The sequence below is a fragment of the Rhinolophus ferrumequinum genome, chromosome 4, assembly GCF_004115265.2.
Source record: "Rhinolophus ferrumequinum isolate MPI-CBG mRhiFer1 chromosome 4, mRhiFer1_v1.p, whole genome shotgun sequence".
NCBI lineage: Eukaryota > Metazoa > Chordata > Mammalia > Chiroptera > Rhinolophidae > Rhinolophus > Rhinolophus ferrumequinum.
In genome coordinates this window covers 61,365,174-61,393,138 of record NC_046287.1, presented here as the reverse complement: position 1 = coordinate 61,393,138, position 27,965 = coordinate 61,365,174, and the positions used below count along the sequence as shown (strand labels likewise).

At 37.7% G+C, this 27,965-nt stretch overlaps 2 protein-coding genes across 6 annotated transcripts; one reads left to right on the top strand and one right to left on the bottom strand.

The window, feature by feature from the left end:
* The first annotated feature begins 1,228 nt into the window (after positions 1 to 1,228).
* On the top strand, positions 1,229 to 22,249 carry DDHD2 (DDHD domain containing 2). Of its 2 annotated transcripts, XM_033104201.1 has the most exons (18): positions 1,233 to 1,445; positions 2,715 to 2,942; positions 3,960 to 4,150; positions 4,944 to 5,033; positions 5,598 to 5,718; positions 7,170 to 7,259; positions 8,199 to 8,334; positions 10,190 to 10,398; positions 10,687 to 10,754; positions 11,609 to 11,731; positions 12,846 to 12,941; positions 13,981 to 14,109; positions 14,215 to 14,370; positions 14,624 to 14,726; positions 14,862 to 15,032; positions 15,738 to 15,900; positions 19,547 to 19,654; positions 20,141 to 22,249. In XM_033104201.1, exons 2-17 carry the CDS (start codon positions 2,723 to 2,725, stop codon positions 19,626 to 19,628), a joined length of 2,148 nt encoding a protein of 715 aa, XP_032960092.1. In that variant the 5' UTR covers positions 1,233 to 1,445; positions 2,715 to 2,722; the 3' UTR covers positions 19,629 to 19,654; positions 20,141 to 22,249. The 2 variants fall into 2 exon arrangements, with proteins under 2 accessions (XP_032960093.1, XP_032960092.1); XM_033104202.1 differs by lacking the exons at positions 14,624 to 14,726; positions 15,738 to 15,900; positions 19,547 to 19,654; positions 20,141 to 22,249 and having other exon boundaries at positions 1,229 to 1,445; positions 14,862 to 14,988.
* On the bottom strand, positions 20,864 to 27,888 carry PLPP5 (phospholipid phosphatase 5). 4 transcript variants are annotated; one of them, XM_033104210.1, is made up of 7 exons: positions 27,765 to 27,888; positions 27,467 to 27,575; positions 26,919 to 27,009; positions 26,451 to 26,514; positions 25,856 to 25,980; positions 24,994 to 25,164; positions 20,864 to 23,848 (listed from the first exon to the last, which is right to left on the bottom strand). In XM_033104210.1, the coding sequence occupies exons 1-7, from the start codon at positions 27,845 to 27,847 to the stop codon at positions 23,685 to 23,687; spliced, it is 807 nt and encodes a 268-aa protein (XP_032960101.1). In that variant the 5' UTR covers positions 27,848 to 27,888; the 3' UTR covers positions 20,864 to 23,684. The 4 variants fall into 4 exon arrangements, with proteins under 4 accessions (XP_032960101.1, XP_032960102.1, XP_032960104.1 ...); XM_033104211.1 differs by having other exon boundaries at positions 27,758 to 27,866; XM_033104213.1 differs by having other exon boundaries at positions 27,467 to 27,547; positions 27,765 to 27,790.
* Positions 27,889 to 27,965: the final 77 nt, after the last annotated feature.

Genomic DNA, 27,965 nt, shown 5'->3' with positions numbered 1-27,965 from the left:
AAGTTACTTAGGTGCAGGCTCTGAAGACAGTTTATAATTTTGCCTCTATTATTTGCTGGTAGTATGACTTTGGGTGAGTTATTTTACCTCTACAAATGTGGATAATTATAGTAGCTGCTTCATCAGGTTGCTGGGAAGACTAAATTGGATTATACTTGTGAAATACTTACACCTGGACCTAGAACATAGTAAGAGCTCAGCAAATGCTAGTTACTATTATTAGTCTATGATATTAGGTAATAATCATCTGACAAAAGCCTAGAGAATGGGACACGGTCCTAGCTTTCTTCATCCTCTGTAGAGAACAAAAGTTATTTAGGTGTTATAAATTTGAGGAGAAGGTCTAAATAAACTTGTGGATATTTGTGTGTGGCTGTTAACCTATAGGAGAATTAGTTATAAAAATTCCCTCTTTCGGTTTATGAAGAAATAGAATTGAAAAACCCTTTCCCTATAATCTAGTCAGGAAACAGGAAAGTGTCTTACTATTTAATTATTCCCCTCAAAAGAATTGAGATCTTCTAGAAAACTTAATACTCAGGCGAGCTGGGCAAGGCTACTACTCAGGTTCGTGACTGTGGGAAATTTCGTTTAAATTTTTCACCTCCGTATGTCATCTTGTTTGGACAGAAATATCTCATCTCCAACCTCCCTTGCAGCTTTTGAATCCTGTCAAGCTCACCTCTACCTCTACATCTTTTAGAGATGTTTTTGGCAGCTTCTAAATCCTAATAAACTCAAGTGGGAGGGAGCAGCCCCAGAGATAAACTTTTTTTCCCTGCAAATGCCAACTGTATCCATTCCCCTCATCATCAGAAGTGGAGGCATGGATAGACATAGCTGCTGCAGCCGCCCTATGATCCTATTTTTCACAGGGGCGTGGCATCCCTGCGTCTGCCCTGGGATCCCCGGCCTTTTTGTAGGGTTAGGGTTAGCCCGAGTATCAGCGAGTCAGGAGGCCCGTTTTCCCACCTATTAAGTGAGGAGGTTGGGCTTTCCCACTTCCTTTTACTGAAATTCGAAATGCTTTACAGTGCTGACGTCTTCCACATCCCTGCCTTCCAAAGACCTCTGGCCTCAGACCGCTAGCTAGCTCACAGCAGAGCGCAGGCCGCACGCACGACCCGCAAGCCCAGCGTTGCCGCTTCCTGCCCGCAAGGAGGAGCCACATCTCGCGCGATTCCCTCCACCTCTCGCGACATTTCCTGGCAGTAGCCTTAAGGCCGTTCTCGTCCCATACGACGTTTTGCGTCGCGGTCCCAGATACCTCACCTTTGCTTGCGGCTGTCTGGCCCGCTCGTCGCCCGCTGGGAGCGTGGTGGAGCCCTGTGTTGGGCGCCCTGCCCCGCCCCGCCCCGCGTAGGCTGGGGTAAAGGCCGCCGCGGGGACATGTCGTGCCCCTTTCAGCGAGGGCAGGAGAGCGTGAAAGGCAGCGGGACTGCCAGGTGAGTCCGCGACGCCGTGTTGGGGTCAGAGGCTGGACAGAGGGAGGTCCGATCGGGCTGCAGGTTGGAGGCACTGCGGGATGGAGATGCCAGGGACGGAGGAGAACGCGATGCGGGAGGCAGGGAATCGGGTGGTGGGAGGACCAGCCCCGGTGGGGTTGGGGGTGACTTCGGTTCCAGAGAAGCGTCCCGGGCCCCCTTTGTAACAACTGCGCCCCAAATTACCTTGTTTCCATTGGTGGCCCCGTTCCTTTTGGCGGGGCTGGAGGCGGGAGGAGACAAGTCCTCGAGTTCTCAGGTCCCAGATCTGGGCTGCAGGAGGCCCGGGGTCATGTGGGAGAAGGGACACGCCACGGTTGCTGAGGTAAATTTGTGCTAGGAAGAAAGGTAAACTGGCGGAAAGCCTGGAGCGTTCTCTCAGAAGGAGGCCAGGTGTTTGCCATCCCGCTGCCTGAGATACCGGTAATCGTGCTCACTTCCCTCAGAGGAGTTTGAGTATATTTTTGATATCTGCAGAGCTAGGTTTGCCGATGATCTGAATGTTGAAGGGGTAGAAACACATAGGTCAGAGTCGTCTTTGAGGGAAGGAGGCTTTTGAGGTCACCTGTTACTTTTTACCTGAGCCGTGGACGGTGTCAGTGGGTGTGCGCTTGCGCGCAGTGTCCCCAAGCAAGGGTTGTGTTTTCAGAATTAGTACCACAGTCCTAATTAAGCACACTTCAAGAATCAACAAAAAGTGGTTCTTAAATGAATAGTTTTATTTTCAATATTTTAAGATTCCAATAATCATGTAATTGTGTAATGTTAGGGGACTTAGAGCCTAAAACCTAGGTGTTATTAACACTGAGTAAATTTTTTGCTTTTGGCATTAGACTTAGATTGGAAATTGGTTAAAGTGTTTTGTTGCAATCAAGTTTGACCATGATATTTCTTGTGCTTCTGGGTTTGTTTTATAACTTGTTGTGTAATTAAAACCATGCAATTTTCTGAGAGAATTGGGAGATCAGTCAGTACAAAATGGTTGGTCTGTCTACAAGAAGCATTTTGTATAAAGCCCTGTCTTCCTCCCCCCAAGTCTAGCTATTTATTGTAAGTTATTTCTGTTTTAAAATGTGGAGTCCCCTTAGATTGTTGTTTTTTGTTTTTTTGCAGAAATGACTCCTTAAAGTGACTAGTTGTGTGTGTGGGTGTGCACGCGTGCACGCACAATTACACTGTTAATAGAAGGAAAATAATTTTTCTGATAATAATTTTTCTTTTGTCTTTTAGAGAGCGAAATGTCATCAGTGGAATCACACCAGGAACAGGTCACCCAGTTAGATCCATCCCCATCACCAAACTCATGTAGTTCCTTTGAGCTAATAGACATGGATGCTGGCAGTTTGTATGAACCAGTTTCTCCTCATTGGTTTTATTGTAAAATAATAGATTCTAAAGAGACATGGATTCCTTTCAATTCTGAGGATTCACAGCAGCTGGAAGAGGCATATGGCTCTGGTAGGATGAAAATGATGACTTGTAATAGACAAAGACTGTCATCTGTCTCAGACTCTAATAGGCCTTATAGTGAGTGCTATTAAAAATAAAATTTAGATTTTCTTTCTGGTTACCACCAATAGCATTTTTATATAGAAGCTCTGCATTACTACCCAGCTAATTTACAATATTTAAGAATTTTGTCTGTATTTTGAAAATAGTACCTATTGTAATTTCTGCATAGTTATTCAATAATGTTTCTTATGTTCTAGCTTATGTTTCAGTTTTCGTTTATAAAGAGTATGGGGGAGGCAGTGTCACATTCATATTGCAAAAAGAATGAATTCTCGAACTTGTCACTTTTGTAATGAAACATGATGCTAGTTACTACTTTATCATCATGATGGCCATGGGCATTAGTTTACTTTTTGGATCCTTCAAGCAAAAAATCAGAAAAGCCTTCTTATATACCTTTTTTTAAGTGACACTATTATCTCTCCTCAGTAAAAGAGCAAAACCGTGTTTGGGTATTATTTTTTTTCGTATTTCATTAAAACCAAAAATGATTTTGACAGGTTGTGAAAATACTTAGTGAAAAAAAGGTAATTTGGGGAGGGTGAGGGGATTGGAGGGCAGTTGGTGACCACAGGATGGCCACGGGTTTGAAAATTGATCTGGGGAACGTAATTTGGTGGTTACCAGAGGGTAAGGGGGTTGGGGGGTGGGGGATGAGGGTGAGGGGGGTCAAGTGTATGGTGATGGAAGGGGAGCTGACTCTGGGTGGTGAACACACGGTGTGATTTGTGGATGATGTGATGCAGAGTTGCGCACCTGAAATCTATGTAATTTTGCTGACGATTGTCACACCAATAAATTAAAAAAAAAAAAAGGTAATTAAATTCCGTTTTGTTTAATGTTTAGCCAAGTAGAAACTATTCATTCATGTGTTTATAACATTATTTAGAGTACAACTCAATTGTGTTTTGGGATGTTTATTTTGATATATGTACTTCTTTTTCTCTTTTCAATACTTGATAGGAAAAGATTGTAATGGGAGAGTTGTTCCCACTGATGGGGGCCGATATGATGTTCATTTGGGGGAGAGGATGCGGTATGCTGTATACTGGGATGAGCTAGCATCAGAAGTAAGACGATGTACTTGGTTTTACAAGGGAGACAAAGATAATAAGTATGTTCCCTATGCGGAGAGCTTCAGCCAAGTATTAGAGGTATTCCTTTGACACTTTTTTACATATTTTCTTAATTTTTTTTCTTTGTTTAATCTTCCTCTTGTGACTTATTTTGTGAAATTTCTAGAAAGAGTTTGGTTCTATTTGCATTAAAGTTTATAGCATTTCTTTTTGCAAATTAGTTTCAGATAACATAGTTTTATTTTCAGATTTTAAAATCTGGAAATTGTTATGATTTAAATTAAAAATGTTTTCCCCTAATGGTGATCATTGTTTATATTTAAACTATGACCACAGGATTTTTTTTTTTTGCCTTTTATGTTTCTTGCTGTGAAGACAATCTGAAATTTGCTTTCTTTAAATTGGAGTAGGACATTAATGTTATTGAAAGAAATATATCAAAACGTAAACAATAATTATCTCCAGTCTAGATGATGGAATGAGGAACAATTTTTTTTGGTCCTGTGTTATTATCTATTGTATTTTAAAAGAATTTAAAAATAAATGTGATAAATCAAGGTAAAGAGCTATATATGTAATACTGTCCTAAGTTTGAGGAAAAATACTTGCATTAATTGTTATTGAAAGAAATATCAAAATGTGAACAGCTTTTACTGCCAGCCTAGATAGAAATGATGTTTTTTCTTTGTCCTATGCTGTTATCCATTGTAATTTTAAAAGAATTTTAAAATAAAATTGATAAAGAATTTTAAAATAAAATTGAGTAGGATATTCTTATTTTAATTGTTTATCTAACAGTATTCTTGTGAAAAAGTTTAATTTCAATAGAAAAGCTGTAAGAGAAATCTAATGAAATGTGTTTTCTTTTAAGGAAACTTACATGCTTGCTGTAACTCTGGATGAATGGAAAAAGAAACTGGAGTCTCCCAACAGAGAAATTATTATATTACACAATCCAAAGGTAAAGCAAATTAATAGCCTTTCTCTAATGTTGGGATTAAAGGTTAATAGCCTTGCTAAGGAGAACTTAATTGGTTTCCTTTTCCTAGGGATTCTACTTAGGGTAACCTTTGGGAATTTTTATATTACATTCACAATTATGACACTTAAAACATGTAACCATTACTATTATTTACCTTGTTCAGTTTATACAAAAATTTTCTTAGGGAGCATTATGCCACTGTAGATTAAGAATATCACTGATACATTATGTAGCATGTCTTCCATGTGTAGGGTACTGTTGAAAGTCTTTTAGCCTGATATATATTTTTCCTTTTTTATTTTTAAGCTTTATTGAGGTATAATTGACAAATAAAATTATAAGATTTTTAAAGCGTACATTAGCCAATGTATTTTCAGAGTTCTCATTTCAAACTGTGGGAATTGCATTATCAAAACTCCGGTTGAGATTTGACTATGTATTATGCTTTGAAAGACATGTTCCTGTCCCTCAGAGTGTATAAATAGAGATGTCTTTAATGTAGAATGTCTTTATTGCTCTGATCTTTGATCTTTTCTATTTAAGCTTATGGTACATTACCAGCCAGTTGCAGGGTCTGATGAGTGGGGTTCAACACCCACTGAGCAGGGTCGACCAAGAACAGTGAAAAGAGGAGTTGAGAACATCTCTGTTGACATCCATTGTGGTAATGTTAATCATTTACTTTTTTCTTATGGTATACTTATTAATTTATGACTTAAATTGTGACCTTTTTCTATGGATTTGGATTACCTCAAGGCTTAAAAAATGATTGTTAGTTATATGAACTTATTCTGTGTTAAGATTAACATCACTTTACTAAGAATCTTAATAGATACAGAAATCTTTTTTAAAGTTTTTAAGTATATATCGTGTGACGAGTAAAAATTGGCAGTGCTAATCAGGACTTCACTAAGTACAGATGAAAATGATTTAATTCTAGTTCTAAGAAGTGTGATTCCACCTGTTTAATTAGAAATTTAGTCCTGGTAATTTCTGTCATTGAAGATTTTCAACTAGGGAAGACTATTTTTCAGTAGGACCTTGATGGTTATCCATAGTGTCATTTATGGTTGGTTTTATAATATATTTAACTGGATGATGAAATTCCTTTAACTGTGTTTCCCTAAAAATAAAACCGGGTCTTATATTAATTTTTGCTCCAAAAGACGCTAATGTTCAGGGGATGTCATCCTGAAAAATGGTAGGGCTTATTTTCCGGTTAGGTCTTATTTTTGGGGAAACACGGTATCTTGCAGAGGCGATAACTTGTGTCTTGGACGAGGTCTTAGACTTATAATTTAAAAAGATGGGTTTAAAATTTCAGGCTTCAAATACATATCAGACTTGACTGATATGATTGATAAAAGTGGAATATTAGATAACATTATTTTATCAATGTTAAATTACCTGAATTTGATAACTGTACTATGGTTATGTAAGAGAATATTCTTAGGAAATACACATTAAAATATTAAAGGGTTAAAGAGAGATGTGTGTACAATCTGGTGATGCACCAAATGTTCAGAAAACTAAATGTGTGTGTGTACACATATACATAGAGAGAGAATAATAAAGCAAATGTGGTAAATGTTAAAATGTTGAATCTGTAAAAAGTACATGGGAGTTTCTGTATTGTTCTTTCAAGTTTTCTGTAAGATTGCAGTTATTTGAAAGTAAAAGTTTAAAAAAACCTGAAAAATTTTTTCACTGACTTATTTTAAGATAAATTAGAAACAAAATAAAATCACTGTAGTTTTAACTAAGTAGTTATATATAAGACTATTTTGTGTCCTTTATATTATCTGCATATATATATATATTTTTTGGGGGGAGAATATTGGGGAACAGTGTGCTTTTCCAGGACCCATGAGCTCCAAGTCAAGTCGTTGTCCTTCAGTCTAGTTGTGGAGGGCGCAGCTCACTGGCCCATGTGGGAATTGAACTGACAACCCTGTTGTTAAGAGCTCGTGCTCCAAACAACTGAACCATTCAGCACCCCCCATCTGTTTATATTTTCACTTCACTGTCTTTATAACCTATTCATTGTGAATGTTTGATTTTTAGACTACATGACTATTTATATAGAATAATTTTTCTTTTTAACTTCATTTATAGGGGAACCTTTACAAATAGACCACTTGGTTTTTGTAGTCCATGGGATTGGACCAGCTTGTGATCTCCGCTTTCGAAGCATTGTACAGTGTGGTAGGTTTGCAAAGCATATAAGATTAGATCATTTAAGCGGAATATTAGTCAGTGCTCCTGTGAGCTGAGATAAAGGGTTATCTTTAGTTTGTTGTCTTAGCTGCATAAGAGGATTTGGAGAGCTAAAGACAGGTGGCAAGGTAGTAAAGCTTTCCAGCTTAGACCTAAAGTACTAATAAATTCCTTAGGCTAATAGTTTATACTCTTAGCTAATAGTTCTTGAGTGAACAAGCACTTAATCCTTATAAAATTGTTTTATGATGTGATGAGCCTATGTCTAACCATTCCAAGTTTAAAGGGACTGTAAAATGACATAGTTTAAATGAATAACAGAAGCTTCAGTCATTTTTGTAATTCATACTGTGATAAACCTCTTGATATTTTAATTGTAATAGTTAGGTCATTAGTGTAACTTGTTTTTGAAAGATAATAATATCCTCTAAAACTTGATAGTATTCAAAGTCTAACTGTCTTCACTGGGGAGTCTTATCTTACTGGCTAATGCTCCTAAGCATAAATACCTTCTTAGAAGGTTAAGATTGACGTAATATGAACTTCAAACAGCAGTGTGTATCTTTTTCTTAATCTAAAATATTAGGTAGTAGTTGTTTATAAGGACCAGAAAGTTAGAATGGGAATCTGACTGCAAGGCTGATTTTTTTTTGTTTTTTAATTGAAATAGTTTCCATGACATTAGAAGTTTTGAAGTTAGCTTTTCTTTTGATGAAATGTTTTGTATAGTAAAAGCAAGTTCTATATTAAAGGAACAGCTTTTCTTATATGTATTGATGATTTTTCTGAATACCACTTTGCTCTTTTTGACTCAAGTAAACACCTTCTAAGCAAATGTAGATAGAGTATAATTTTGTGATCTATTGCATCTGAATTCTGCAAATTCATTGCTTCACTGTTAATACATAAGTTAATTTTCTTTTCCAGTTAATGACTTTCGCAGTGTTTCCTTGAACATGCTACAAACACATTTTAAGAGAGCCCAAGAAAATCAGCAGATTGGAAGGGTAGAATTTCTTCCAGTCAACTGGCACAGTCCTTTACATTCTACTGGTGTGGATGTGTGAGTAATACCATACACCTTTGAATTGTTAGCCGTGATTGTAATGTTTTCTGATCATTGATATGCTTAGGGACTTTTCTGCTGTAGCTGATTGATTGTATAGTTAAAATTTTGTTCAGCAAAAAGCTTTTTGTACTTCTATGTCTTTTTAGAGATACATGATTAAATGCTAACTAATCCCTTGGTTTAACTAGTCCTGGTTTGAAATAAAGAGCTGTGTGTATTCTAGTATGTTTTACTGGCTCATTAGTATTTACTATTACAGCTTTATTATTGCTTTAGTGTTAAAGCCAAACATTGCTTTCTTACTATAGTGTATAAGCATTTCCATCTTCAAAGGTCAAAAGCCAACCTACCTCATTTGAACAAATACTATCTAAATATGATCACAAAAGGAACAACAAAATTACTGTGTGTACATCACAGTAATTTTGTTGTTCCTTTTGTGATCATATTTAGATAGTATTTGTCCAAATTTGGGAAACAAAAGGAAGTCCCCCAACATTACATTATTAGTTACAATTGGTTCAACAACTTTTAAGTGATGGCTTTCTTAAGTTACAAGTCCAATAGTTTTGTTTGTAAATTTTATCTCAATATCAGAGAAGGTTGTCTTATATTAAGTATACTAAACTATGGGCTCTCCAGAAAGAAGTGTGGTCATAATACAGTTATAGGATACAACTAGGAGATGCTTCTCTGGAAGATAAAGGAAATAGCATTATTTCCATGCTGGTCTTGGAAATGGCTTTCCTGATTCTGTGTCTGTCAGTTCTTAATGCCCTATGATTTGAGCATATTCCATGTGCCACATACTCCATTGTGGTGTTGCTTTTACTAGGTATGGAGTTCACATTTTTTCATATTTGAGTTGATGCTCAGAGGTCACATAGCCCTCTCTAAAGTACAGAAACTGTTGAAGTTTTGAGGAATCTTTCTGGGAATTTGGAGAAACCTTTAACTGGAACTTGATTTATATAATGTCAGCATGGTTTTTCTTTGCAAGACCTGAGTTCTGTTTGCCTTTGGCATCTGACACTCTCACCTTCTTTCAGCTTTTAGAAATTCTGCATTGAGAGCTGATTTTACCATTTGACTTGTGATCAAAAAACCATAATGCCAAGAATTCTAAGAAAAGCCTCTTGTATCTTTTCTTTTTAGAAAACTTTTTATTATAGAGAATCCTGTACACAAAAGTAGCATATATAATGATTCTTCATGTACTGATTATGATTACCCAGCTCCAATAAGCCTCCACACATGGCCAGTTCTGCCCCAACCATACTGTCATACCCCTGTCTACTGCCCATCCCTCCACTGTATTATTTTTGAATCAAATCATAGGTGTCATATCTTTCATCTATAAATATTTGTTTGTATATATCTTAAATGACTTTTAGCACACCTAAAAAATTTCTTAACATCAGCAAATACAGTGTTCAGATTTCCAATTGTCTAATAAATATCATTTATACACACACACACACACACAAATGCATACATGCACACATATTTTAAATTGGGATCCAATAAAGTCTATAAATCACAATTAGTTGATATGTCCTTCAGTCTCTCTTAATTTCTTGATTACCTTTCCATCTCTTATTTTCTTGCAATTTATCTATTGAAGAAACTGAGTTGTCTTATAGAGCTTTTCACACTGGATTTTGTTGATCACATCCCTTTGGCTTCATTAAACATGTCTCTCTGTCCTCTGTATTTCCTATACATTGATAATTCCTTCTTGTATCTTTAAATATCTAAGTCTAAGCTTGGAGGCTAAGCTGGATAATAACTTAGAGGAGGTTATGGAATGTATTTAGGTTTCTGCTTAAAATATTTTTCCTTTTTCCAGAGATCTACAGCGAATAACCCTGCCCAGCATTAACCGCCTAAGGCACTTCACCAATGACACAATTCTGGATGTCTTCTTCTACAATAGCCCCACCTACTGTCAGACTATTGTGGACACAGTTGCTTCTGAAATGAACAGAATATATACACTTTTTCTGCAGAGGAACCCTGATTTCAAAGGGGGTGTATCCATTGCTGGTCATAGTTTAGGTAACAAATGAATTCTGTAGCCAGAGAGGACTATCACATTTGTAGGACACCTGTTTTTGAAGTACAATGTTTTTTTTTGTTTGTTTGTTTTTTATCAGTATTAGATTCAGTGGTCTAGAACTGGTTTGTGATTTGGAAGGGGTGGAAGGATGGTGGTGGACTGGAAAGAAAGATTCCCTGCTTCATAGATTTTGCTACGTGGGTAATTGGCTTATTTTTTATATAAAAGACAGCTATTTAGTGTTAATACTTAGAAACTGTTCCTTCTTTCTTCTATTTTACTTATAGGTTCGCTTATATTGTTTGATATCCTAACAAATCAGAAAGATTCTTTGGGGGATATTGACAGTGAAAAGGTAATTTAGATGTTTAGATAGGTTCTCTTGTAGTTTTTCTTAGTAAGGAATTTTAGATTTTAGACTTATGTTTTGTTTTTCACTTAGTTTGTTTAATCTTATACCATAACATTAAATTTATTTTAATTTTAATAGACTTGTAATTATCTCTGTCATTCTTGGGTGATAGGAGCACGATAGTAATATACTTCTAACATTTGCCACATTTAAAAATAACTATAAGCGTCTTGTTTTCCATTATGAATATGCACTACTGGTCTATTATTAGAATTATAAAGTCATTGAGCTGAAATGGAGTTTGCATATGATGAAATGAAGAATGAATTGGATGCAAATTGATATAATTTATAGAAATTCTGTTTGAAAGCAGTGGGAGGACTTGATGTTTAAACATCTTTCAGTGAAACATCGTCCTGTGAACACTTATCTATAGTGCTTAAATAGTACTTAGCATATAGTGTCTTGTATTTTTTTCTTTTTTTATGTAAGTGTCCTATTTCTCCTGTTGGACTCTGAGTTCTTCCAGGGGAGGGGCTTTGTCTTAGATTGTTTTACATCTTAAACACTATGTCCCTAATAAGAGCTCAGTAAATGTTTTGTCAATGATAATGAAGAATACTTTGATAATCATTCATTCATTCATTCATTTACTTAAAAACATTGTTTCAACTGAAGTTGCAAAAACTTAGAGATCAGTATCTTAATTTACATTTTGTGTAAATTACAATTTATTTAAAGTAAAGATACATCTCTGTGGAAATCTTATGTAGTACATTTCTTTATTGCAAAATAGTATTAATAAAGGAAAATCTAAATGAATTTAGAGAATATGAGCTTTACAATTTAATTTTTAGGATTCGCCAGATATTGTTATGGATCAAGGAGACGCACCAACGCTAGAAGAAGATCTGAAGAAACTTCAACTCTCTGAATTCTTTAGTATCTTTGAGAAGGAGAAAGTAGATAAGGAAGCTCTGGTAAAAATCTTTTAAAACTTTATGCCACACCATTTTCAGTATTTTTATTGCTTATTTTTATCATACTGCTTACTAAGAGCCTGCCCTTTAGAAGCATTTTAGTCATAAATACTTTGTTATCATTAGTAATGTTCTTTAGCATTATTTATGTGGTTTTTATCATATCAAGTGATCTTCGCTTTGTGGGAGTTCAAAGTTCAGAGGAGCCATATTGATAAACATATAGCAATAGAGTAAAGACTGCAAAACAGCACAGCTCAGAAATCATGAGAGCAAGAATAAGTGACCACTAACTATTCCTATGTTTATTTTCTGTTATACTTTCAAGAGCTCTGCTGTTGATATTTGCTTGTTTGTTTGTTTATTTTTTTTGCCACTTTTGTTGGGTGCTTTTTTTTTTAGGTTTGCAATACATTTCATTCCACAGGTATTTAGTAAATGCTTCCTATAATCAGGCATACTCTACCAAGTACTGAGGCTAGAGTGGTGAATAAGACAGATCTATGGTCCTTAACCTCCCAGTGGTTATAGTTACTGGAACAGACATATTAAATATTCAAACACATAATTAATTACAATTGTGGTAAGTTCTAAGTAGGAAAAGTACACAGCGGTATAAGAATGTATAATAGAATTAACTAACCCAGTCTGGGAGGGGAAAGGAAGATTCCCTACTCAGGTGAGGAGCACTTCAGCTGGATTGTTAGTCTGTTTCATGCTCTGTGTTTGCTGTGTCTTACTGCTTGTATCCATGAGTAAGAGTATAATCTTTCTCAGGAATGTGACATGCAAGTGAGCGTGGAAATCAAGGGAGCATGGAAGTCCTGAAGTGAAAAACCTACTTTTATAGGTTTTTTTAAATAACAATAATACAATGTTACCTATATTACTATAGCATTGATACTGTAGTACTGATACTTGCTATTCTTCTTTAGGCTCTTTTATGAACAAAATACTTTTTCCTTCTCTAAGTTATTAATGACGTACCACTAGGGAGCCCTAGTAATATAAAGAACAAACGAGTGCTTACATCTTAATCTTTTCAGAGAACAGGTCATTTAATTGATTTTATTCTTCCTAGAAATAAGAAAGATACTTGATTTTCTATGCCTAGGCCTTATGTACAGACAAAGATCTTCAGGAAATGGGAATTCCCTTAGGACCAAGAAAGAAGATATTAAACTACTTTAGGACCAGAAAAAATTCAAAGGTATGTGCTTAATATAGCTTATAGGATAAAACAATTTTTGACATCCTTGTATTCTTGTGCTTTGTGAGGTGTTTGGTCTAAGGAACTAAGCAATTTTGTTAATTGGTTTTTGGCTCTTTTTAGAAATTAAGCATGTTTATTGATACCTTTAAAATGTTATTAGCTTCAGAAGTCTTATCTTTCCTGGATTCCTCCTACCATTTCATTTTTTCCCCTTTTCTGTTTTATAACCCCATTATTGAAATAATAACTTATATCACATACCATAAAATTCTCCCTTTAAAAGTATACAGTTCAATGGTTAATATATTCACAGAGTTGTGTAACCATGACCACCATCTAATTCCAGAACATTTCTATCACCACATAAAGAAACGCCATACCCATTAGCAGTCACTTCCCATTGTTCCCTCCTGTGAACCACTGATCTACTTTGTCTTTATGGATTTTTTTATTTTGGACATTTCATGTAAGTGGAATCATAACGATATGTGGCCTATTACAACTGGCTTCTTTCAGTTAGCATAAGGTACGCAGGGTTTGTCCATGTTGTAACACTACTTGTATATTCAGTTTGCCACTGAATTCCTTTCCAAATCTTAGTAGTTATTTTTCCGCTCTTTAGCAGGTTGCTCAGATCTTATTTAAGGCCCGTTATTTGCATCATTTTCTATACCCACAAGAAACGTTCTACTTTAATTAGAAAGGCATAGCCCTTCATGAACTCCTTAGCAGTCCTCAGCACTGATTTCCACAGTGCTCCACTATTTCCTCTCATGATGGTTGCCTAAAATTTTAACTGCTCCCCAAATAGCTGAGTACAGCTTACATCATTTAGAGCATTTTAGAGGGATATCAGTTCATAATTTAAGGCAACTTTTGTTTTCATCAGCTTTATCTTGTTTTCTGAGATGCTTCCTAAAATTGACTATCGTTTCAGAACTTTCCCAAGCGTATTTTCAAACCAATAGAAAACTGTATAACCCTTTGGAATTTTTACTACATTAGCAGCTCCACAGAACTCCTTTTTATTCTTTAGGGTATTGATAGATCAAGTCCGCAGTCAGCTTCAGGGGCGAATATGTGTAATATCCCCAAAGAAGCGGAGTTCTGCAGTAGTGCTGATGGAGCTGGGAGTGATGCTTATCTGGATGTTGGCATCGGGCAGGTACTGGTACCGATTCTCTTTGGTCATTTTATTGCCTGCCGTTCGTATGGTATGAACAGAAGCAACTCGTTATTAGTAAGAGATGCTTTTATTTTCTCCTCCCAGGTGTCTGTAAAATACCCCCGGCTCATCTATAAACCAGAAATATTCTTTGCCTTTGGATCTCCCATTGGAATGTTCCTTACCGTCCGAGGACTAAAAAGAATTGATCCCAACTACAAATTTCCAACATGCAAAGGTTTCTTCAATATTTATCATCCTGTAAGCATTGGACGGCTTTTATGGTTTTACCTGAATTTAGGGTTTAATGGTAAAGAGCATATGATTTTCTGTTGTGTTGATTTACTTATTTATATATTATTCTGTAGTAATGAGACATACTAGTATGAATTTGGAAGTGATGGGGCAGAACTGTACATTTTAATGAGCTTATAATTATTATTGCCTGATATACAGTTCCTCAGAGTATCTTTCTTCAGCAGAGGTATATGTAGCTATTGTTTTTCCTGTATAGTTTGATCCTGTGGCCTATAGGATTGAACCAATGGTGGTCCCAGGAGTGGAATTTGAGCCAATGCTGATTCCACATCATAAAGGCAGGAAGCGGATGCACTTAGGTAAGACTGAGTACAGAATTTGATAATTCAAGACCTGGTCAGTGCAAACTGACTGGACCTCATTCACTTTATTTAGTTGTGTTGGACCCTAAACTCATTGCAAACCATGTAATGTTCTTTATTCTTGTGTTTCAGAACTGAGAGAAGGCTTGACCAGGATGAGTATGGACCTTAAGAACAACTTGCTAGGTTCGCTGCGGATGGCCTGGAAGTCTTTCACCAGAGCGCAGTACCCTGCTTTACAAGCTTCAGAGACTGCAGAAGAAGCTGAAGCAGAACCTGAATCAAGTTCAGAGGAGCCTAGTGGTCAGTGACACTGTACACATTGATTTCCTACATCAGGCCGGATAAGAGGGACTCCGTGGTGTGCAATTCTTTTTCTCCCAGGGACATCTTACTTTGCCCTTTTTATTGTATAGGACCAATACTGTGAGTCCTAATGGGCCTTCAGTTCTGGTAGCCTTTTCTATCATTTAATAGCCACAAATTATGGAAAAACATTATTTGTGAGGAAAAGTGTCAAGAGAAGCTGAGCAGCTGGTAATGAGGCTTTAAAACATCCCCCACTTGGTAACTGAGGGTGTGTTATTAAGAGCCTGCTCTGAAGCACCTTGCTTTTCCAGGGGCATGTCTGGGTATTCATGGGTCAGTTTTATTTTCCTGGTTGGGGACTAACGAGGATACTCTCCTCTTAATTTCACAGATGACATTGCATTCTTTTGATGTAGTTTTCAACTGCCTACAGAGTTTTATCCCTGCTTGCATTTAGTTTACACACCAAAGGCAAATGAATTAGCAATCAAAGGTGCAGGAAAGGAAAGAAAGGGATTAGACAAAATCATTGTGACTTGAGGAGAAACTTTAAGGGGATTGAGAGCAGGAAGATGGGAGAGAGCTTCCTGAATAGAGAATAGCTCATCCTGGGGTAAACTTGGAGCCTGAGGAGAAGTAAGGACAACTTTGGAGGGCCGGAAGCTCTTAGGGTCTTAATTATGGTCCCTCTATATTCAGATGTTACCACAGAAGAGACCTCAGTGGCAGTGAAGGAGGAAGAGCCCCCCATCAATGTGGGGATGCTGAACGGAGGCCAGCGCATTGACTACGTGCTGCAGGAGAAGCCCATTGAAAGTTTCAATGAATATTTATTTGCTTTACAAAGCCATCTGTGCTACTGGTAAGTGTTGTTTGGTTTTGTTTTTATTGTTTTTGGTTTTTTTAGTCTGATTGTTGCACAATCTCTAGGGAACCTCTGATCTGCATCTGGTACTCTAGATTATTTTGCACATGACTTACACAAATGGAATCATACTCTACACGCTTTTTTTGTTTGGCTTCTTTTTTTAAAATTTTTTTTTTTATTAGTTTCAGGTGTACAAAACAATGTAATAGTTAAACATTTATCATTTATATCCTCACACAGTGATAACCCTTCTTCCCACATCTACTACCCCTCTGACATCGCATACAGCCATTACATTTCCACTGTCTCTATTCTTAATGCTGAACTCCACTTCTTGTAAATATATATTTATATATATACATATATAAAATTGTAGTTGACATTCATTATTGTTCAGCTTCAAGTGTACAGTTTGTTTGGCTTCTTTCATTCATCCATGTGGTGTGTATCGGTAATTCTCTCCTTGTTATTGCTGAGTAATATTCCATTGTATGAATGTACCACAATTGGTTTAGCCATTCACCCGCTAAGGGACATTTAGGTTGTTCCCAGTTTTAGGGATATTACAAAACTGCTATGAACATTTGTGTACAAGACTTTGTATGAACATATTCTTTAATTTATCTCGGGAAATCTAGGAGTAGAATGGCTAGTACAAATATTTTTAAAAGGAACTGCCAAACAGTTTTTCTGCCAGCATTTTCCATTCCCATCAGCAGTTTTTGAGAGTTCCAGTTTCTCTATATCCTCTACAACACTTGGTGTGATTAATCTTATGATTTGTCTCTTAGCCTTTCTAAATGAATTTAATGGCACTTCATTATGGCTTTAATTTGCATTTCCCTAATGACTAATGATATTGAGCATATTTTCATGTGTTTGTCATCCATACATCTTTGGTGAATTGTCTGTTCAAATCTTTTCTCCATTTAAAAAATTGGATTATCTTATTAAGTTGCAAGAGTTCTTTCCATATTCTAGTTACAAGTCCTTTTCAAGTAAATGCATTTTCTCAGGATGTGGTTTGATTTTAATTTTTCTAGCAGTGTGTTTTGAAGTGCGAAACATTTTGATTTTGATGAAGTCCAATTTATCGATGCTTATCCTTTTTTGACGTGTTTAAGAAATCTTTGCCAAATCCAGAGTCATTAAGATTTCTCCTGAGGTCTAGAAGTTATATTGTTTTAGCTTTTACATTTAGGTCTATGAGCCATTTTGATTGAATTAATTTTTTTAATATGTGAGGTAGGGACTAAGGTTCATTATTTTGCATATGGCTACCAGTTGTTCTAGCAACATTTGTTGAAAAGCTTATCGAGATGGAGAAACCATTGAATTGTCTGGGCTCTGTTTTGTTCCAATGAACTATTTGTCTATCTTTATGCCACTAAAACAGTCTTGATTATTGTAGCTTTATAATAAGTCTTGAGAACAGGTATTGTGAGTTCTCCAACTTTATTCTTATTCAAAGTTATTTCAGTTATTGTAGATCCTTTCTGTTTCTATAGAGATACCTTTTAGAATGAGGTTGATAATTTCAACCAACAAGCTTTCTGGTATTTTGATTGATTGCATTTTATCTATAGATGAATTTGGGGAGAATTGACATCTTAGTAGTACTGAGTCTTCTGATCCACAGTCATGGTTATCTCGCAGTATATTTTGGTCTTTAATTTCAGTAGGGTTTTGTAGTTTTCATTGTATGTATCGTGCACATTGTAGTTTTAAATTGCATTTGTCCTATGCTGCTTTTTCTCTTCAGATTGAATAAATCTTGCCTTTTCTTAAAATATTGCATTCCTCCTATTATAAGGTTGATGCATCTTGACATATATTTAAGAACCGTTTTGATTTCCTTTTCTGGGAGTTATGAGTACTCTTTATTCTCTGTTGTATTGGAATGTTGGTCTTTTTTTATTGATTGGTCTGCAACATGAGTTGCAAATAAATACCTTTGCCCCAGTTTGTCTGACATTGCATACACTGGTTTTTGCTAAGTAGAAAATTTTTATTTTTATGTAGTCAAATTTGTTTTTTCCTTTTTGGCTTCTGTAATTTATGTCATACTTAAATCCTACTTTCCAAAATATTCCTTACCACAATGTATTCTGAAATTTTATGTACATTTCATGTACATTTCAAATTTATTCTAATAAGGTGAATGACCCAAGTCATTTTCTAGATGGCTATCCAGTTGTTACAACACAGAGAATAGATTTGAAATTCTAACTTTACTATATTGCTATATATATTTAGGACTATCTCTGAATTTCCTATTCTTTACTATTGATACATTTTTTTATGTACCAGGATCACACTGTTTTAATATCTGGTTTAGCTAATCCCGCCATCTTGGCCTGCCATCTTGGCATGAGTTTCTTTTTTTTTTTTTAAAGATTTTATTGGGGAAGGGGAACAGGACATTATTGGGGAACAGTGTACTTCCAGGACTTTCTTCCAAGTCAAGTTGTTGTCCTTTCAATCTTAGCTGTGGAGGGTGCTGTTCACCTTCAAGTTGTCATCCTTTCAGTGTTAGTTGTGGCGGGCGCAGCTCAGCTCCAGGTCCAGTTGTTGTTGTTAGTTGCAGGGGGCACAGTCCACCATCCCTTGCGGGACTCGAGGAATTGAACTGGCAACCTGTGGTTGAGAGCCCACTGGCCCATGTGGGAATCGAACCGGCAGCCTTCGGAGTTAGGAGCATGGAGCTCCAACCGCCTGAGCCACCAGGCCGGCCCGGCATGAGTTTCTTAATGTGAGGTCTGTGTATGGAGTTTGTGGGGAATAGAAAAAGTCGAGTCCAATGACATCTGTTTGTAATTTTGGGCATATATGTATACGTGATCTTTTCTGAGAAATTCATAGGTTTCATTAGATTCTTAAATAGACTCATGACTTAGAAAAAGTTGAACCATAGATCTAGAGAAATGTTTGAGCCACATACCCTTAAGGCAATCCTTCAGGAACATTATTTTTAATTAAATTTTTTTTAATTATTTTTTTTCAATTATAATTGACATTCAGTTTCAATGTGGCCTCTTCTTTATATCCTCAGTTATAGGAGTTACGTTAAGCCAGTCTTCGGGTGGTTCTCCAAGTTGATTGTTCTGTAATTTAGTTGTAATTATGATGGGGTCATGGGAGGAAGCGAGCACAACATTTACCTCCTGTCATATTGACTGGAACCTGAATGTTACTTTTCTAATAATCAAATTTCTTTATGAACTGGATGTAAGTAATTGCTTGTACACACAGAGAATAATATTTTGAAAATGCATGAGAAATAACATTGCTTGTCAGAATATGGGAACTAGTAGTTAAGAAACAGGTGGGAGGGTGATCTCATTATTATACCCTTATGTATCTTGAATTTTGAACCATATGATTGTATCATCTTTTTTAAAAAAAGCGAATAACATTTAAACAGTTAAGGTGAGCAACTGGACGGCTCTTCCATATTGTCCCAAGAATGAGTTATATGGAAAGGGAACGATGCTTAGTCATTTACTACTAGTAGCTTTTCTACGTTACTAGACATAATACTAGACTTCTGTTAGAAGGTAACCGTCCAAGCTACTGCCAATTGCCTCTAGTTCTTTTTTTTTTTTTTTTTTTTTTTAGCAACAACTTTTTCTCTTTACAGGGAGTCTGAAGATACAGTATTGCTGGTCCTCAAAGAGATCTACCAAACCCAGGGTATCTTCCTTGATCAGCCTTTACAGTAAAAATGAATCAGCTTTGGCTGCTTAATGTAAGTTTTTAAATGTCATATATGCAGTTTAGTTCTACATATTAACATGTTATAAGGACCTATGAGCCTTAAGCTCTTTACATACTTTCCTGTTGCCTGTCACCAAGATCTAGGTTATTATTTATTGTTAGAGGGACTCTAGTTAAAATTCATGGGGAAAAAAACACAATAGTCCACTTAGAGAAAGGGTAGTGTGTGTGTGTGTGTGTGTGTGTGTGTGTGTGTGTGTGTGTGTATTTGTTTTACTAGTGATTTGGTCCAATAACATTTATCATTTTTAGGATCTAAACTCAGAATCTTAATAGGTCTGAATATCTAAGAGTTACCATGGCAACAGTTACAATTTCAATTACAAACAGCCCATCCTGAGATTTAAATTACTCAACATTCAAATATGTAACCAGAAAGGTTGTAGACTCTGGCGTTCTCCTTGGGTGCCTTACACTTGTGACTGCAGGGTGACCACTTTTCGCCTCTCTCCCCTAGATGGACTTTGAGGGGTCCTTCCCCAGAAAATCCACCTATTTGTTGCTGCGGTTCTCTTCTCAGCTGCGTCATTTCTTGCATGTTGCCTGCCACTTACCATTGGGGTCTTTGGAAGATAATCTATTTTGGAAGTGAGTGGAAAAGCAAAGGGAAGACACCCGATTACTTTTTACCACTGGCTTCATATAAACACTTGCCATTTTTTTCTTCTTCGCACCTTTAATTCTTTGATGATAGTATTATAGGTATCACACTTTATTGCTTATTACATGAAATGGTATAAAGTCTGTTTTGAGTTCGGTATGTTTTGGGTTGGTAGAAATTTTTTCCAGAGAATAAGTGTTCTAGTTTGGAAGCAAGACTGTTGAGATCAGAAGGCATTTGGGGTACACTCCTCTCTCATTAGTGTTCTCTGCATTTGAAAGCTAAGTGTAAGTGGATATGGAAAAGATTGTTGGGCAGTCAAAATCTTTTGAGCCATCTTTTCTTTCCTACAAGTCCTATGTGAAGAAAAACTAAAATGTAGCTTAACGACAGTGTTGTTTACTTTCTACATCTGACGGACAGATTTATTGCTAGGAATCACTGATGCTGTTCACTGTTTTCACAGTTGTTTGAGCTCCTTGGAGAGTCTAAAATGGACAGTTTAGATCACATTAGGTGCACCTTTGTAAAGCAAATATGTTATACGTGCTAGACCCGCCCTTTTATATCATACTTCAAATTGGGAGACTTGGGATGAGGTCTGACTTAATTGTTTGATAGCAGCTTCTGTTCTCACATTGAGGGGGAAGCTGTAAAGGCTGACAAACCTAATTACACAGCCCTGACAGACTGCTTAGCTTATAAATAAAATCAGTCAGTGGTGTGTTTATGGTGAAATAGAATTTGTGTAAGTCACCTGTCATATCTACTTGGGTGAAAGTAGTATTGTGTGTCCTCTTTAAAAACACTCTGTAAATATCACTGCCTTCTTAGGTACCCATAATCCAGAATGCTTATTTAAAAGGCTCCCGGCACCGCCAGTGTTGGTTGAGCAGGTAGGTTTGGCTCAGGGGATGTTTCTTATTCTGAAAGAAAACCCTATGGCCAACAATTCTATATGGGCCAAGGACCAGCTACTGCAGAGTCAGTGTCAGAACATACAAAGTGGGCTGGACCGTGACAAAGACAGGTGAATATAGGCTAATTGTTCCCAAGGCATCTGCTCACTCCTGTGCTATAGGTATTTCCTTGCGCATTGGTCAGTTGGTCCTCGTCTTTGCAGTTCTCTTTGTGATACACTCCTCTCCGATTCCTACAGGCCATTGTTTATAGAGTGGCAGAGGCAGGCCAGCTGTGTTTTATTTCTTATAAATATTTTTGTAAATGTATCATGGTACCCAAAGCACTGGCATTTAATATTCACTTATGCTATCCCTGCGACAGCAGTGGTCTTTATACCTTTCTGGAGAGAAAAGGAACGGGAAGGTTATTTATTGTCACCCCAGAGATAGTAGAGGAAAGGATGGGGTATAAGTCAGAGCCTGGCCTTTCCTTGTCCAGCTGCTTATAGACTATTGAAAAGATGTTTCAGATATATGGAATACTTTATTTTCTTTACTACATAAATTCTGAGTTTGAAGTAAGGGTTACTGAGAATTAAGTAGCATTTAATATGTATTAAAGGGAAAGCTTTTGTTAAGTTGTCATCTTCAAATTTAAATTCATTCTTCCTGTTAGCAGACTTGGTACTATTTTGGAGTAAACCGAAGGACAAGCAAGAGTGAGTCCTTGTAACCAAAGATGAACAGCATAATTTTGGATAGCTAGATAAACCACTGCTTATATTAAGAAATGTTTCTTTCCTGGTAGTGAGGAGCAGGTAACTGTAAAAGAGCTTTATATCTTGTCTATTCACCTGTGGTATTATCATGGTTGTATATTACACAGGGTAATAAGCTTGATTTAAATCCTTTATTTAGTTGTATGTTATTTGCACTATTTCAGTCGTATCATGTACAATCTCTTGACCAAGCCTATTTTTTAACTCTGGTAGAGTATCATTTTATACATATTCCCAACTGCAGAATTGGTATTGCTTATCTAAGCAAAAGAGATTGTTTGCATGGAAAGATTAATAGCACTGATTAGCTTTCTAATAATTTTGCACTTTTTGAAATGTCTGTTTTTTTACGTGATTGTATTTAAAACTCTAGTAAATACTGAAATAAAACCATATTGACCCATTGCCTACCTTTACCTCGTTTATCCATCATAAAGAAAATCAATATAAAACCATTTTCTCTTCCTTTATGGATTAAAAGAAGTTTAAAAAATAAGTTTTGGGCAAAGAACTAATTTTTATTTTCCCTTGATTGGTATTTTCATTGTCTAGGCAGGTATAATTCAGAATTTAAAGCACGACAGTTATAAGGTAAATACTGAGACTATCCTTTGGTATTTATAATCATCAGCCACAACTATAGGTAGTTGAATCACTTATGTCAGATGGGGAGTCCAATGGTGTTATTTTGGAAATGTTCCAGCTTTCGAATGGTACTTCAGTACAAAAAAACCCCATATTCATCATTTTATGTCCATATCTCACTTACTGAAGGAAAACGATACATTGGAAATCTATATGGCAAGGTCATATTTAATGTATAATCTCAATAAAGAGAATGTTGTAGGTCCTATAGCAACAATTCTGATGCTAACCCATAATTGTTCCTTATGGCGCATTGTGAACAAGGGACAGAAAAAGATTCATTTGTCCTCCGTCCTCCAGATAATGGTATCTGTAATTTTTCTTTAATGCTTTAGGCATTTGGGCAGATCTTCAGTCATGAAGGGAGGGAAAGAGGCTCACGAGCACAGGTAAGGACAGATGAGGTAGAAACAGGTGTCAGTGTTAGCACTGAAACCACACTCCTAACCATTTTCTTTTCTACTGTGTTTACTTAGTAACTCAGCAAATCATGCCCAGTATTAAAAATGGACAGCATTATCTGGCTGGACTTGGGTAAGATATGCCTAACAGTGGTAAACTAGCCAGAAATGTACATTTTCCTATTTATGGCTTGATGGAACTGTCATCAGAGAAAGTAAACAGAACCAAAATGATTTAGTCGGTCATGCCCTAGATTTTAAAATTTTGAGCTATGGGAAATGAAGTTTTGATAATTAACTCTAGTTTCTAGGATAAAGTGGGGCTATGTAGAGGCCTCTTTGTGCCAAGATCCTTCCAAGAAGGGCATTTAAATTTAAATGTAAAAACACTGTGGATCTTGGGGTGCCAGTCTGATGGAAAGGAATCATAAGCTGTTGGAGGACCAGTGAAGGATCCGTTCCCATGGCATGTGGCATACGGTAGAGAGGCAGCAGCTGCTCCTCAGGACACATTCGTGTCCGCAAAACTGCGTAATCATTTGGAGGCAGAATGAAGTGCTGATGTCCTCGCTGGTACCATTTAAGAGGTAAAAAGGTAAGAAATTCTTGGCTTGGGCACAGTCACGGTAGGAGGGGCTGATTCACCTTTTCTCCAGTGAGGTAGCTCCAGTTTCTAAATATCGAAATGATAAGGATCACCAGGCTTCTTTTGTGCAGTGGGAAGTGCAAGTGTGTTCTGAAATGGTTTATGGCATTCTGCGTCCGTCAGAGGAGGATAATACTGCCTGTAGCAGACATAGGCAAATGTCAGGCCAATCATGGATCCAACCAGTACATCTGAAGAGAGAGGAGAAAAAGTCTTCTCTTAATCATAATAGACTCCTAAATCATGTCAGACACCACACAGTATAGAGAACTTGGTCCTCCAGGTTATTCTAATTGTGTGGGCTGCAAAACCCCACAATGCAAGGTTCATGGTTTCTTTAGGCTTTCTCAGTTTTATCATATAGTTACAGATTATCATTTTCATGTTGTTCTCTAAATACCAAATCAAAACACATCTTTAGTTAAATAAGTATAATAAGCCTTTTTCCAAGTACACTAGATTTTTTTTTTTTTTGTAGAACTGTAAATTTTTATTTTTGGATTTTATTTTTTTAAAGTTTACTGGGGTGACAATTGTTAGTAAAGTTACATAGATTTCAGGTGTACCATTCTGTAATACATCATCTATAAATCCCATTGTGTGTTCACCACCCAGAGTCAGTCCTTCCATCATCATATATTTGATCCCTTTTACCCTCATCTACCACCCCTCTCCACGCTTAGATTTTTTTTTTTAATGCAGAAGAATAAAGGTTCACTTCATGCTGTTAACAATTTTAATTGTCTTTCATCATTTAAAGAGTTTAGAGGAAGCAATAAACTTCAGGATTTGCCTCTTTGTAAAAAAAAATTTAATTTATTCTCTAAAATAGTCTCCTAAGGACCTCTGGGCAATGATATTACCTTTTTTTTTTTTTTAATTGTGGGTTTTCTGTGAAGATATTCTGTACTTTGAATGTTTTACTGTATCATTCAGCTTAAATTTCTTTGGTTTAATTACAATTTTTTGTTTTCTTGAATTTTATTTTTGTTTCTGAACAAAATCTCATGACAATGAACTTTATTTTTATTTTAAGACAGTAAGTAAAAATCGAATTTGAGGTTGTAAAAAATTTCTTATTGTTTATTCTGAACTTATGATGTTTCAATCAAAATAATGGAAAAATTAGGACATTCCTCCTTGGTAATCTCTTCAAAAGGTAACTGTACTTTCTCATCTTCCATACAGCTATAAATGCTCTTAGTAAAGAACCCAGATCATCCCATACTCATTTATTCATTCCGCAGATACTTAGTGGGCATCTCCTCTACCAAGTGCTAGGGATGAAATGGTGAGTGATACATGGAAGCTTTTATGGCACGAATACCTGGCTTACCTTGCCAGTGATGCTTGTAATCACAGGTGCGGGACAGTGCAATCACAGCTGCAAAAAGTAGAGGTGACAGAAAGGCACAAAGCCTCCAAGATTTCCCACGGCCTTGTGGTGTGAAGCAGTGTAACTTCCCTGCCAGGTAGAAAGAAGCAAAGGCCAGACCAGCAAATGCAACTAGAATAGGAAAAACCTATAAGTATATGTCTTTTAAAGGAAGCTCCCTCACTCATCTGTAAATAGGAAGCAGGGGGATAGGAAGATGTTTTATCCCTTTTCTGTATACTTCTGGAGTAGACCATTGATTTTGAGGGAGAAGGAAACAAAAGGAAAGATAAAGGACTTTGTGTCCCCAAGTTAATATTTAATATTTATCCTAAGAATAGTTTTTGGAATACTAGCTAAATGACTTTGGGCAGGTTACTTAACTTCTTGATGTTTAGTTTCCTCATGTATAAATGTGAATCATAAAAATAATAGCACCCACCTCATTGGGCTACTAGAATATCAAATGAAGTAAGAATCTAAAATGCTTCAGAGCACCTGACACACAGGAACACTTCAATAAAGGTTAATATTTTTATGACTATTACAAGATTTCAGGATCTAGGCAAATAATACAACAATAATAAAATGTTCACATCTCATGGTCAACTACCTCCCCCGTCTTTGAATATTTACCCTAATATTCGAGGCTCAAGCTTGTGAAATCTTGGGGGTTCTTAAAAGGGGGGTTCTCCAATTTCTATATACAAGAGTAGTGAGATATTCCCGTCCTTACAAGATTCCTAGGCTAAATTCAGTGACCCCTCCCCACCCCACCCCCACAAAAAAAAGCCTAGAAGTCGAGTCTGCTTGGTACGCATACAGGAAGAATGTCCACTCGGGAAGCTCTTACGGCCCTCATTCACCACATCTTTGTCTCCCGTGCACATCAGGTCAGAATGGGCCTGCCCGTCAGGGAAGCAGCGGTAGAAGAAGTCGGGCCGTGGCCTGGAAGAAATGAGTACGGTCCCTACACAGATCATTTACGACTCCGGAAATTCGTTTTTGGTGTATCACACCCCAGTAATCCTCATTACCTGTTGGTCAAATAGTGTCCCAGACAAAATAATGTGACTGGTTTAGGATAATCACCCCTAAGAGAAGTCCTATTTCCAGAGTAAACATTTAAATTAGGAGACAAAAATGCCCTACAAAGTAATTGTGCTGGAGGGGCTAAGAGCATGTCACAGCGCAGCTTCGAGGGTGCTCTAGGGGACACAACTCTGTCCCGGGCACAAAAGAGCCCAAGGGTCACCCGCAGGACTGAGAATAGGGAAGGGGGAAAGTGTTAAATGGGAAAAGATTAGACTGAGAATAAAGAAAAGGACAAGGAGAAAGATGTGTGATGGCGTGCCACTAACCATCTCTTGCTGGAGTAAGGGCAGAGGCAGATACGGGGTGGCTAACTTGTCACTTACCTCCCCACGATCAGTTTTATTATGTTAGTAAAAACACCATTCAAAGCCAGGGCAAGGCTGGCAGCTGGAAAGCAAAGAAACTTACTGTTGGTGGCACCTCCTGAGGAGGAACTGCAGTCACCAGCTCATTAAGGCAGCAGCGATTGCCTCTGCGACAGGAGTGGTACGGCCCCCACTGGAGCGGAGTATGAAAATAACTAGGGCCGTCGATGAGCGACTGCTGTACAGCGAGACTTGTGTACTAGGCTGGAGGCCTTTCTGGGGTACCCATAACCCCGCGCATTTAGGCACAGCTGCGTGGTTAACAAGTTCTCAGTGCTGTCTGCCCGAGTACCAAGTGGGATGCAGGGGAGATATAATTACTCCAGGAACGTAGAACTCAGTGGCCTCCACACACTGAGGCCACAACTCCTGCCTTTTCATTCCAGCAGTAAGACAAGACACCAGGTAGGAAGGGCTGGTTCTTACCCAGGCAGGCTTGTTTGCTGTCTGTCGTGTCTGCCTTCTTGAGACATTTGGCCAGGAGGATCAGAGACAGCGGAGAAAGAAACGCGATGACCTGAACCAGAATATGGCAAAGGTTAAAAAACAAACAAAAAAGCCCCACAAAACTGTACACAACGTTATTAAAGTAGCTCCTACAGGGAAGGGGGTTGGAAGGGACAGGAGCACTCACGTGTCAGACCCCACTGGCCCTTGGAAAGTGAATGCCTCGGTGTCTGTGGGTTAACGGGGCACTGGGCAGTGCTGCCCGTACACCTTTACTCTACACGACCAGTTAGCTCAGACCATTCATTGTAAGGAACAGAGCTCACAGAACATGTCTCGAGCCAAAACAGACTAACCTCTTGCTCTCTAAATCTGCATCTTAAACATTAGGAAGCAAAATCTTAGCACACCAACAAAGGGAGCACTACGCTTACGCTCCCTACGACGATCATTTTGGAGCCAGAATGACCACTTTCCGCATTAAGCTCAGTAGTAGTATAGGCTGAAGGAAGGGCAAGTTAACGCACAAACATTGGCTTGGTAGGGAAATACTCTGCTTCCACATACGGATTCCGGTAAAGCCACATCTCCTCTGGTTGGATAAGCCTCTGGAAGGGAGGGAGAAGCTCTGTTACCCTAAAGGGAAAACAAAAAAGTGCTGAGCACGCTGGCTGGCTTCCTCCGCGCTTCGCGTGGAAGTACCCCGACCTCAGCTAGCTCAGGGAGCGCCCGGCCGAGGTGGCAGGCACCTTCCTGCCTGCCTCTTTATGGGTCGGCAGCCCATCCGTACTCCGTGCCCTGGGGTCCGATCCGCAAACCTCTTACAGGAAGGCCGCGAACAGTGCGATCCGCACACCCAATTCAGCCCCGCAGGCCGCCACCGCCGCCTTCCCCATCCCCTTCCCCATCCGCACGCTCAGCACAGAGACAAGACGCCGCGCTGACGTGGCAGCCGCTGCGGCGGGGACGCGAGGGCCGCCCCTGGGAGGCCGGATCTCAGCTGCTCAGCGCCGCCTGGCGGGCACT